We start from the raw sequence: 13,771 nt of genomic DNA on the forward strand, positions 1-13,771 counted from the left end.
GGTAATATGTATGGTGATAGATGCTAACTAGACTTATCGTGGTGATCATTATGCAACACATCCAAATATTGAATCAATATGTTGTACAGCTGAAACTAACATAATGCGTGCATGCTCAGTCGCTTCAGTTGTATCTGATTCTTTGCAGCCTTATAGACTGTAGGCCACCAGGCTCCTCTGTCCATGGGATTCTCCAGGTAAGAATATTGGGATAGGCGGCCATGCCCTCCTCCAAAGGGTCTTTCCAACCCAGGAATCGAACCCACGTCTCTTAATATCTCCTGCATTGGCAGTCCGATTCTTTTCCACTAGCTCCACCTGGAAAGGACCAACTAACATAGTGGTATACCTTAATTATACTTCAAAAAAAGAATACTTAAGTTTTTTAATGGAGTCTAAAGTATAGAAATACTTGATTTAATAAAAATATGTTTTCTTCATTACACTAAACATTCATGTCACGCTATTATGAAGAGTTTATTACAACTAGAGAATATTTCTCTGTTTATTTGGGTCATTGTGTAAAAATTTTAAGCCTAACATGTAAGGTATGTGTGTATGGCTTTTATTTTCCTGTCTTACATATTTATTAATTTATTCAATTTTACTGGAGTGTAGTTGATTTACAATGTTGTGTTAATTTCAGGTGTACATCAAAGTGATTCAGTGATGCACATACATATATTCATTCTTTTTTGGATTCTTTTCTCATATAAGTTATCATAGAATATTGAGTAGAGTTCCTTGTGCTATATAGAGGTCCTTGTTGGTTATCTATCATACATATAGTAATGTGTATATGTTCATCCCAAATTCAAGTTATCCCTCCCCCCACATACATTGCCCCTTCATTAACCACAGTTTGTTTCTGATGTCTGTAAGTCTGTTTCTGTCTGTAAACTATATGTCAATAAAATTGAAAAGATGGACAAATTCTTAGAAAGGTACAACCTTCCAAGACTGAAACAGGAAGAAATGGAAAATATGAACAGATCCATAACAGGTACTGAAATTGAAACAGTGATTTAAAAACTTCCAACTAACAAAAGTCCAGGTCCAGATGGCTTCACAGGTGAATTCTCTCAAACATTTAGAGAAGACTTAACACCTATCTTTCTAAAATTTTCCCCCAAAAATTGCAGAAGAAGGAACACTCCCAAGGTCATTCTGCGAGGCCACTATCACCCTGATGCCAAAACCAGAAGAAGGTATTACAAAAAAAGAAAATTACAGACCAAGATGAGGGCTTCCCTAGTGGCTCAGATGGTAAAGAGTCTGCGTGCAATGCAGGAGACAGGGGTTCAAGCCCTGGACAGGAAGATCCCCTGGAGAAGAGAATGGCAACCCATTCCAGTATTCTTGCCTGGAGAATTCTATGGACAGAGGAGCCTGGTAGGCTATAATCCACAGGGTCACAAAGAGTTGGATATGACTGAGTGACTAACATTTTTATCACTGATGAACATACATGCAAAAATTTTCTGAAAAATACTAGCAAACTGAATCCAACAAAACATTAAAAGGATCATACCACATGATCAAGTGGGACTTATCCAAGGAATATAAGAATTTATCAATATCTGCAAATCAGTGTGAGGCAACACATTAACAAACTGAAAAACAAAAACCATATGATCATCTCAATAAATGCAAAAATTTTTTTGATAAAATTCAACACCCATTAATTATAAAATCTCTTCTGAAAGTGGGCAAAGAGGAAACAAACCACTATATTTCTCCTATTTATTTTTAATATATGTGCTATGGGAAGATCCCCTGCAGAAGGGAAGGACGACCCACTCCAGTATTCTTGCCTAGAGAATCCCATGGACAGAGGAGCCTGGCAGGCTACAGTTCACGAGGTCGCAGAGTCAGACGCCACTGAAGAAATTTAGCATGCATGCACATGAAACCAAAATTTCGTGTTATTCTGGCACGTTAATAAGTCAGTTCAGTTCAGTTCAGTTAATAAGTGTAAGTACATGTTTAAAATCATATGAACTTACATTTGTATAGTGTTTTCTTTTTACCATGCACAGTTGTGGGCATTAGCCAACTGTATGGTCGTGAGGCTGTGAGAGGGGCAGGGTATGATTAGTTTTCAGTGCTTCATCATCATTTTAAAGGTGAAGAAACAGTCTCATTAGATCACTGTCTCAAAGTCAATGTTTGCTTGTAGATTCTAAGCAGTCTCTTTTGCCTGCACCACAGAGCATCTCTATGAATGACTCTATTAGGAAATGAAATACATGTTGAGCTGAACAATGGGAATGGAGAATGTGAGTTTGCACAATTACTGCTCTTTCCTGAAGTAGTAGTTGTCAGGTCTCTCATCCTTTCTAGTTAGCTCCTTTTACTTCGTCTAATCATTCCTCAAACTCAGCAGGTATTACGCTGAAGCAATAGAAAGAGCAATTAAAATATCTATTGCATATTTATGGTCAATTTATCTACTCTACTGTATACATTTTGAAATGTGTCATTATGAAAGATCTTAAAATAGAATTGCAAATATATATTTTCAGTATGACACAATTGCAATTTTTAAAAGCTAAATTATACTTTTCCTGGTATGTGATTTTTTTGTTTGTGTTCATCATTAAACTATTTCTTTCCTACTCTGAAAGCTGTTTTGCTACAAGGCCATTTCCTTTCTACTTTCATCCTCAGGGAAGTCATAATCCCTGACTTAAATAGAAGCTGGTTACCATGGAAATCATTCTAATGCCCCAGAATCAATATTTTGATTTTGCTGACATTTAATGTAAAAAGAAAAGACAAACTAAGATTTATAAAAGTCACTCTTCATCTTTGTTATAATTCTGATAGCTAGAAAAATTGTAAAAAAAAAAAAAACACATGCTCCGTAATGAAGTCCAGTTAACTCACAATTACAAAGAGTTGAGGATTCATAAAAGAACAATCTACATAGTTATATAATTTTGACTTTGAGTACACACATATGAATGCATGCATTTGGACTCAAGATTTTTTTCCCATCTTTGAACTGAGCTCTGATTCTCTCCTGTTACTGAAGTCATACCTTGGTAAAAGAGATTTGAATATATCCAGTTCTGCAGTTGCCTTTTGATTAAGTGCTCCAAAGAGAAGCTGAAATTTGCATTGAAAAATCACTCTTCTATAAAAGTTGACCATTTCTGCACTGAATCTTAATAGTCCATCCGGTCCACTGACCATCCTCAAAGAGGCACTACAGCTGAAGGCTCTTTAACCACCCTAGAAGTCCTTTAGAAGAGAGATGTTGAACTTCAACTTCATGTTTAATAAGCCTTACCGATCATAAGGTAGTTTTCCAAGTCTGAGATAAGCCTTTGCTACTGCTTTAATTTACTCACTGTCTTCTCTTCTGCCTCAGAAGTAATAAAGATAACAGACTTCCTGTCTTCTCTTTGATAATGAGCTATTTAGAGCCTTAGATCTTGAGATGGTGAAGGGATCTGAGAGACTTATGAGTTTCTCTATCTCAGGATTTAGCTACCTGAAGCATCTCAAATGAATGGTAATCAGTTCTGTCTTTAAGACAATTGAATCACCACTCAAATGTTTCTTCTGTGGGACAATCATAATTTTCCACATGACCACTTTGAAGACCCCAAGCTCCCCTCCCCAGGGAGGGGACTATTTTGAGGTGTGTATGTTACACTGCTTCCAAAAGTGTTTCCAGCAGCGTTACCTAGCCTGATAGCACATCCTTTACTGGCCGCTCACCTTGTCTGATTCCTTTTCGCCTCCCCTTCCAATGGTTCTTTTATCCCCCTTTATTCTTGAATCATTTTAGATTACACTCAGGCCCTCATCATTCAGACACCATTGTTCTAAATCATAATCTGCTTTTGAAAACAATGCAATGTAATTGATTATGTAGTTTTCTGGCAGTACAAGTAAGAAGACATGACTTCTGGAAATAACCTCATAGACTATAAGGAGAAATGAGAGGCATCAGGTATCAATATCAGGGAAAACTTAAGAACAATCTTTAAAATTTACAGAACACAGATCTCTAGAGCCTTTTAGTTTATTAACAAGTAAACTAAACACTATCTCTAAAACATCAGTATGTTACAAGTTGTAGGACATACTGATGACCTTGAATCGTGAGAAAAAAAGACTCAGAATTCAAATCTGTTTCAAGGTAGAGGAAAAAAAGAGTTTCACAAACAGACACCCCCTCACACACACACACACACACACACACACACAACCCTTCATTGCAGTGTGATTGATTACAGCAGAACAGACTGGAACCAATCTGGTGTGTTGAGTATTAGTCGCTCAGTCGTGTCTGACTCTGAGGTCCCATGGGCTGTGGCCTGCCAGGCTTCTCTGTCCATGGAATTCTTCTGGCAAGAATACTGGAGTGGGCTGCCATTCCCTCCTCCAGGGGATCTTCCTGACCCAGGGATTGAACCCGGGTCTCCTGCACTGCAGGTGGATTCTTTACCATCTGAGCCACCAGGGAAGCTCAACTAAGACTTCATCAAAGAGATAACAATTGTATAAAGTACCATGAAGTGCATGCCCTTCCTTAAAAATGGTGTTTCCCAACAAACAGAATGCCATGGACAATAATCACAAGAAAACAAGTGAAAATATAAAGCACAAAACTATGCACTAGGATTTCAATTTCGTAACTATGCACAAATGCATATTATTCACACATAAAATCTCACACACATACCCATAATTGTGATTATTTCTGACTGTATATGAAGTAGGAAAAACTGAGATTAACTGGAGATTTTCCCTGAAGAAAGTATGGATTAGCTCAATCTCCAGGCATTTATTTGTATTCTTCAGTATTCTCTGAGGCTTTTGCTTTTTGGCTAAATATGCCCTTGGACACTGATACAGGTGAAAGGAGAGATGAAGATATTAGAAGAGAGATGGAATATGCTTCATGGGTAACCATACCGTAGGCTAGGTTTATGTTTCCGTGGGAGGATTAGACCACAAGATGAGGGAGCTTTTGTGAAGGACTGGAGAGCCTCAGTGGCAAAGAAACCTGCCCAGTTAAGGAAGGGACCAACTGGTGTCCAGTCTTTGTAGCAAGCTACTGGGGAACTTGGAATACCAGGTGCTCAGGTGAGCCATTGGGGAAGAATGTCAGGGAGAGACAGGGTAAGAGAAAGACCATGGGACCTGGGGGAGACGTGCTCTCAAGCCAGTCACAAGTCCAGTCAGCACTGGACGCCCCGAAGCATCTTCCACAGCTGACACACAGCCATCTGAATGCACCTGTATCAAAACTCCCTTGGGACTACTCGCCCTCCAAGGGACTCTCAGGAAAATTTCAGGAAAGCTGAAACTGATTTATTCAAGCAAGGCTAAAGTACCAGTGAGATCTGGGGTTAATCTGACCTAATTTATAATTATAGGCCAACAAAGAGACTAAGATATATTTGATTTATGTACTTCATGGCTGAGAAAAAAAAACATAGATGTGGTAAAAAACAGAAGACAGGGATTGAAGTAGAGGCTACAAATGTACATACATGCATGCATAAATTCAAATTCATTGGAAGTACACCAAAATGATTAAGAAATGATTATTTCTAAAGATGACTACGATTTTTCTTTTTTATATTTTCTGGCATTACAAAGCCCCCCCTCATGATTTCATGATGTGTGCAATTGTGCTAAGTTGCTCAATCATGTCCCACTCTTTGCAACCCTATGGACTGCAGTCTGCCAGGCTCCTCTGTCCAGGGGATTCTCCAGGCAAGAATACTGGAGTGAGTTGCCATTCCCTCCTCTAGCGGATATTCCCCACCCAGGGATCCAACCTACCTCTCACCTCTTCTACACTGGCAGGTGAGTTGTTTACCACTAGCACCACCTGGCAATCTCATGATACGTCTATAATTATACAAGTAACAGGAATAAAAGCAAGAAAATATAGATTTTAGATATACTGCTAGGCAAAATAGTTTCCTAATGATTCAAAGCCCCTTAAAGGGGGCTAGAAAACTCACACCCTGTTTTGGTGATATAAATTAAATATATTGTGGGGGGGTGTCATTTGGCAATGAACAGCCACACACCACCCCCTCCCACCCCTATTCTTCTTTTTTAAGATTTAAGGTGTTGAAGAGACAAGATCATGTGACCCAGGGAGGAAGGCAGATGCTGGTGGGTATGCGGATCCGGACACTTGTGTGAAGCCTCATTCTAGGTGCGATGGGCCTGGCCGGTTTTACCTTCGGTCCGCTCGGGGCCTTTCCCGCTCTTGCTGGCCGCCGTACTGTTGACCGTCTCAGATGACGTGCTCAGCTTGGTGCTGGGGTCCCGCTTGGGCTTGGGGGGTGGTTGTCTCCGGGAGGCACAGCTGCTGTCCTCGTCTGTGCCCCCGACCGAGTGCAGCGACTGCGACCTGACCGAGAAGCCACTGGAGCAGGGATGGGGCAGCCGGTCCTGGGGCGCGGGCATCGTCATGAATCCCATGCGGAAATGCTTGCCCACGTAGGTTCCTTCGTGGCCTCGCCCCACTTCTCCACCTATGCTGTAAGAGAAAGACGAAACCGGCGCCAGGTGAGCCAAGATGGGCAACGTCATGGGCACAAGTATGTCTGTAACTGATGACAGTTCACATTTTAACTTGAGACTGGGAAAGAAACGTTTCCAACAGCGTGAAAATATTCTATACTTTTGCATTCAATATGATATTAAAGCGATATGATTTGACCGTAATCAGAAATTCTGCTATACTGGTATCCAGATACTCAAAAATTAGTATTCTAAATAAACAAACAAACAAAAAAAAGCCCAAAACTACCACATAGAACATTTCATCTTCAATCCTCTTTCTTTACTTTCAGGTAAATCTTGTTAGATGCTTACTCCTTGGAAAAAAGTTATGACTAACCTAGACAGCATATTAAAAAACAGAGACATTACTTTGCCACCAAAGGTCCATTTAGTCAAGGCTGTGGTTCTTCTGGTCGTCATGTATGGGTGTGAGACTTGGACTATAAAGAAAGTTAAGCACCGAAGAATTGATGCTTTTGAACTATGGTGTTGGAGAAGACTCTTAAGAGTCCCTTGGACTGCAAGGAGATCCAACCAGTCCATCCTAAAGGAGATCAGTCCTGGGTGTTTATTGGAAGGACTGATGTTAAAGCTGAAACTCCAGTGTTTGGGCCACTTGATGCCAAGAGCTGACTCATTTGAAAAGATCCTGATCCTGGGAAAGATTGAAGGCAGGAGGAGAAGGGGACGACAGAGTATGAGATGGTTGGACGTCATTACCAACCCAATGGACATGAGTTTGGATAAACTCTAGGAGTTGGTGATGGATAGGGAGGCCTGTCGCAAAGAGTTGGACACGACTGAGTGATTTTCACTCACTTCACTTATACATACTAGTACATATATGTCATAGACCACCCTTTGACACATGACTGAGGCAGCATTTGAAACTCTTTTCAACTTCACAAGATCATCCCTACTTTTACCTAATTAGCATAGAGGGTAAAACAAAACAAACAGCAATGACAAAGGGGGTTCTGTTATGAATACAAGGGGGGAGACAGACAGGAAGGGGTGAGGAAGTGAAGGAAGGAAGGACGGAAGAAAGGAAGAAAGAAAGAAAGAAAGGATGGGGAAATACTTGCTTAAATCAGTAAAATAATGGTCAATCTCTCTTCAGTTTCCAGAATCCGTTGGTTACACTAGTAACTTAGTTCTACTAATAAATTAGTAGAGCAGCCAGGAGTGGCTGAGAGGAGCTACCCCACGTCTAAGGTTAGGGGCGATGGCTGCACTTTGCTGGAGCAGCCTTGAAGAGATACCCCAAGTCCAAGGTAAGAGAAATCCAAGTAAGACGGTAGGTGCTGAGAGAGGGCATCAGAGGGCAGACAGAAACCACAATCACAGACAACTAGCCAATCTGAGCATATGGACCACAGCTTATCTAACTCAATGAAACTAAGTCATGCTGTGTGGGGCCACCCAAGACGAGACGGACGGGTCATGGTGGAGAGGTCTGACAGAATGTGGTCCCCTGGAGAAGGGAATGGCAAACCACTTCAGTATTCTTGCCTTGAGAACCCATGAGCAGCATGAAAAGGCAAAAAGATAAGACACTGAAAGATGAACTCCCCAGGTCAGTAGGTGCCCAATAGGCTACTGGAGATCAGTGGAGAAATAACTCCAGAAAGAATGAAGGGATGGAGCCAAAGCAAAAACAACAGCCAGTTGTGGATGGGACTGATGTTAGAAGCAAGATTAAATGCTGTAAAGAGCAATATTGCAGGGGAACCTGGAATGTTAGGTCCATGAGTCAAGGCAAATTGGAAGTAGTCAAACAGATGGCAAGAGTCAACTTTGACATTCTAGGAATCAGTGAACTAAGATGAACTGGAATGAGTGAATTTAACTCAGATGACCATTATATCTACTACTGTGGGCAGGAATCCCTTAGAAGAAATGGAGTAGCCATCATAGTCAACAAAACAGTCTGAAATGCAGTACTTGGATGCAACCTCAAAAACGACAGAATGATCTCTGTTCGTTTCCAAGGCAAACGATTCAATATCATGGTAATTCAAGTCTATGCCCTGACCAGTAACGCTGAAGAAGCTGAAGTTGAACAGTTCTGTGAAGACCTACAAGAGCTTTTAAAACTAACACCCAAAAAAGATGTCCTTTTCATTATAGGGGACTGGAATGCAAAAAAGTAGGAAGTCAAGTGATACCTGGAGTAACAGGCAAATTTGGCCTTGGAGTACAGAATGAAGCAGGGCAAAGCTAACAGAGTTTTGCCAAGAGAACGCACTGGTCAAAGCAAACACCCTCTTCCAACAACAGAAGAGAAGACTCTACACATGGACATCACCAGATGGTCAACACCGAAATCAGATTGATTATATTCTTTGCAGCCAAAGATGGAGAAGCTGTATACAGTCAGCAAAAACAAGACCAGGAGCTGACTGTGGCTCAGATCATGAACTCCTTTTTGCCAAATTGAGACTTAAATTGAAGAAAGTGGGGAAAACCACTAGACCATTCAGGTATGACCTAAATCAAATCCCTTATGATTATACAGTGGAAGTGAGAAATAGATTTAAGGGACTAGATCTGATAGACAGAGTGCCTGACGAACTATGGACGGAGGTTCATGACATTGTACAGGAGACAGGGATGAAGACCATCCCCAAGAAAAAGAAATGCAAAAAAGCAAAATGACTGTCTGAGGAGGCCTTACCAATAGCTGTGAAAAGAAGAGAAGCGAAAAGCAAAGGAGAAAAGGAAAGATATACCCATTTGAATGCAGAGTTCCAAAGAATAGCAAGGAGAGATAAGAAAGCCTTCCTCAGGATCAATACAAAGAAATAGAGGAAAACAATAGAAGGGGAAAGAGTAGAGATCTCTTCAAGAAAATTAGAGATACGAAGGGAATATTTCATGAAAAGATGGGCTCAATAAAGGACAGGATTAGTATGGACCTAACAGAAGCAGAGGATATTAAGGAGAGGTAGCAAGAATACACAGAGCTATACAAAAAAGATCTTCACAACCCAGATAATCACGATGGTGTGATCACTCACCTAGAGCCAGACATCCTGGAATGTGGAGTCAAGTGGGCCTTAGGAAGTATCACTACGAACAAAGCAAGTGGAGGTGATGGAATTCCAGCTCAGCTATTTCAAATCCTGAAAGATGCTGCTGTGAAAGTGCTGCACTCAATATGCCAGCAAATTTGGAAAGCTCAGCAGTGGCCACAGGACTGGAAAATATCAGTTTTCATTCCAACCCCAAAGAAAGGCAATGCCAAAGAATGCTGAAACTACTGCACAATTGCACTCATCTCACATGCTAGTAAAGTAATGCTCACAATTCTCCAAGCCAGGCTTCAGCAATATGTGAACTGTCAACTTCAAGATGTTCAAGCTGGTTTTAGAAAAGGCAGAGGAACTAGAGATCAAATTGCCAACATTCACTGGATCATTGAAAAAGCAAGAGAGTTCCAGAAAAACAGCTATTTCGGCTTTATTGACTATGCCAAAGTCTTTGACTGTGTGGGTCACAATAAACTGTGGAAAATTCTGAAAGAGATGGGAATACCAGACCACCTGACCTGCCGCTAGAGAAACCTGTATGCAGGTCAGGAAGCAGCAGTCAGAACTGGACATGGAACAACAGACTGGTTCCAAATAGGAAAAGGAGTACATCAAGGCTGTATATTGTCACCCTGCTTATTTAACTTATATGCAGAGTACATCATGAGAAACGCTGGGCTGGAAGAAGCACAAGCTGGAATCAAGATTGCCGGGAGAAATATCAATAATCTCAGATATGCAGATGACACCACCCTTATGGCAGAAAGCGCGAGGAAGAACTAAAGAGCCTCTTGATGAAAGTGAAAGAGGAGAGTGAAAAAGCTGGCTTAAAGCTCAACATTCAGAAAACTAAGATCATGGCATCTGATCCCATCACTTCATGGCAAATAGATGGGGAGACAGTGGAAACAGTGTCGGACTTTAATTTTTTGGGCTCCAAAATCACTGCAGATGGTGACTGCAGCCATGAAATTAAAAGATGCTTACTCCTTGGAAGGAAAGTTATGACCAACCTAGACAACATATTAAAAAGCAGAGACATTACTTTGCCAACAAAGGTCTGTCTGGTCAAGGCTGTGGTTTTTCCAGTGGTCATGTATGGATGTGACAGTTGGACTGTGAGGAAAGCTGAGAGCCAAAGAATTGATGCTTTTGAACTGTGGTGTTGGAGAAGACTCTTGAGAGTCCCTTGGGCTGCAAGGAGATCCAACCAGTCCATCCTAAAGGAGATCAGCCCTGGGTGTTCATTGGAAGGACTGATGCTAAAGCTGAAACTCCAATACTTTGGCCACCTCATGGGAAGAGTTGACTCATTGGAAAAGACTCTGACGCTGGGAGGGATTGGGGGCAGGAGGAGAAGGGGCCGACAGAGGATGAGATGGCTGGATGGCATCACTGACTCGATGGGCATTTATTTGAGTAAACTCCGGGAGATGGTGATGGACAGGGAGGCCTGGCTTGCTGTGATTCATGGGGTCGCAAAGAGTCGGACACGACTGAGCAGCTGAACTGAACTGTTGAAGTATAAAAAGTATGTTTGAGCATATGAATTTTGGAAGCCTCCTGAATCTACCTTTCCAAACATAAGCTTATTTATGCCTTTTAAAAATTTATTTATTTAAATTTCTTTTAGTTATTCATTTATTCTGGTTGTGCCATGCGGCATGCAGAATCTTATTTCTCTCACCAGGAATCAAGCCCATGTTCCTCGCAGTGGAAGTTGGAATCTCAACCATTGGACCACAAGGGAAGTCCTAATTTTAATTTTATTTGTCTCTTCATTGTATCTTTCATGACTCCAAGATTTGTCATACATTTTAATTCCAGTAGGAACAATAATGGTAAATGAGCCTTTTTTCCATCTTCAGTGAAGCAGTTATGACAGTTTTATGACCCTTGAGAACAGAGCCAGAAAGGATTCAACTAGTGCATGTGACTCTGATGCTGGCATTTCATTCTGATCACAATTTGCTATTCAATCAAAAATGTTTTTTATATTTATTTCATATTTTTCTGAGTATTTTGAGTTGATAGACACTAGACATACTGTCTTTGCAAAACAAAATAAAGGAATTTCAGTGGACTGTCCAGAGCAGTTGATATCTAGAAACATGAATGAAATCAAGCAAATGATTAGGTGGAAGTGTTCACATCATAGTGGTCAGTCTCCTAAATCCATTCAGTGTCCTCAGGCATTTCACTTTCTGTGCTTTCTTCTAGAACGTCAGTCAAAAAATAAGCGAGAATAAATTCAAATGGAACAGTTTGTGAAAAATCAGTAAGAATTTAAGGCAGAAGTGGTAGAGGGTGGATCAGGGTGTGATGGAATGGGAATGTTTATCACTGATTTATGATGATTGTGACCTTAATCTTTCTCATGGAAGATGAAACATTTGATCTCATCTATCTTTGCCTCAATCATTCTATGTGTCTTTTCCTTACTTCCACTGCCATACCACTGAACAAAAGGTACTTTGAGGACTTATTTAGACAGTCATTCCCAGGAACATATCCATGTGAGGGGATTTATGCATGTGTTAATGCACACAGGCAATTATGAGAGTGTTACTAGGAATAATTGTATCAGCAATTTCTCTGTTACTTTTGACCTAAATAGCTCAAAACCTAAATATGTACCTTGTCCAGACAGATAATTAGCTCTGCTGCTTCATTTCAAAATTACCTTTTTCAGCATAATACAATTTTCGCTAACTCTCTATCCTTTTGTTCGTATATGTCATGTATACACACATGGACACACATGCATACACACAAATACACATACACACTAACAACTTTTCCAAAGAGAAATTCAGTGTATGCTTTAAACAATGGTAGGTCTCAGGTCAAATTTCATTTGACCAGGCTGTAAATGCAGGATGAAGATATGGGGCTAAGATAAGTCTGATAGAAAGGCCATTACCCAAGGCTAAAGTTGAGCAGTAACAGTTATGGTACATTTAGGTTCAAGAGACCAACAAAGATAATTAGCCTAAAGCAAATTGAAAACTATGGAATATAACATACAACTAACTCCTGAATGTATGAGGGGACTGTGTGTAGTTTTTAAGATATGCAAATCTCTGGGCCCATACTAATGACAACTACTGAATCATATTTGTTGAATCAGTATCTCTGTAGCCAATGAACCAAATTCTGTAGCCAATAATTTCTTAAAAACTATATCCAGATGTCTCTGTGTAGTCAATCCAGAGAACCCCAGCAATATTGAGAACAACACTTAGAGATATTTGTGACAGATGTCTGTTAGTTAGAAACAGGGAGGGAGACACAGGTATGAGAAATCAAGCAAAGGAGACTTGCCAGAGACCAGGGAAAATATCACAGATAAGACAAGGTACCATGCATTTGTAAGATCTCATTAGGTTATCCTGAAGTAACAAATAATCCCCCATTCTTAGTTATTTTTAACAACACAGGTTTATTTTTTGCTTGTATTCATTAGGTTGGCTGTGCATCAGCTGTGGCTCTCCTCCACATGTCTTCTTCATTCTAGGAACTAACCCCTACTGGGATATGTTCTCATGGCAGAAAGAGAAAAACACTGAACCACACAGTTGGGCTCCAAAATCACTGCAGATGGTGACTGCAGCCATGAAATTAAGACCCTTGCCCCTTGGAAGAAAAGTTATGACCAACCTAGGCAGCATATTGCAAAACAGATACATTACTTTGCCAACAAAGGTCCGTCTAGTCAAAGCTATGGTTTTTCCAGTAGTCATGTATGGATGTGAGAGTTGGACTATAAAGAACACTGAGTGCCAAAAAATTGATGTTTTTTGAACTGTGGTGTTGGAGAAGACTCTTGAGAGTCCCTTGGACTGCAAGGAGATCAAACCAGTCCATCCTAAAGGAAATCAGTCCTGAATATTCATTGGAAGGACTGTTGCTGAAGCTGAAATTCCAATACTTTGGCTACCTGATGCAAAGAACTGACTCATTTGAAAAGACCCTGATGCTGGGAAAGAGTGAAGGCGGGAGGAGAAGGGGAGGACAGAGGATGAGATGGTTGTATGGCATCACCAACTCAATGGACGTGAGTTTGAGTAAACTCTGGGAGTTGGAGATTGACAAGGAGGCCTGCCGTGCTGCAGTCCATGGGGTGGCAAAGAGTCGGACACGACTGAGTGGCTGAACTGAACTGAACCACACAGTGTCTCTCAAAGCTTTTG

The 13,771-nt window shown here is 40.7% G+C and overlaps 1 protein-coding gene across 1 annotated transcript in view; it reads right to left on the reverse strand.

Annotated features, from left to right (window-relative positions):
* NYAP2 (neuronal tyrosine-phosphorylated phosphoinositide-3-kinase adaptor 2) overlaps nucleotides 1-13,771 on the reverse strand; it is a 303,388-nt gene that overhangs the window by 167,508 nt on the left and 122,109 nt on the right. Inside the window, exon 4 of the mRNA XM_043445946.1 lies at nucleotides 6,219-6,520. Coding sequence (XP_043301881.1) covers nucleotides 6,219-6,520 — 302 coding nt within the window. The remainder of the gene's footprint in view (nucleotides 1-6,218; nucleotides 6,521-13,771) is intronic.

The sequence above is a fragment of the Cervus canadensis genome, chromosome 24 (genome assembly GCF_019320065.1).
Source record: "Cervus canadensis isolate Bull #8, Minnesota chromosome 24, ASM1932006v1, whole genome shotgun sequence".
Taxonomy (NCBI): Eukaryota; Metazoa; Chordata; class Mammalia; order Artiodactyla; family Cervidae; genus Cervus; species Cervus canadensis.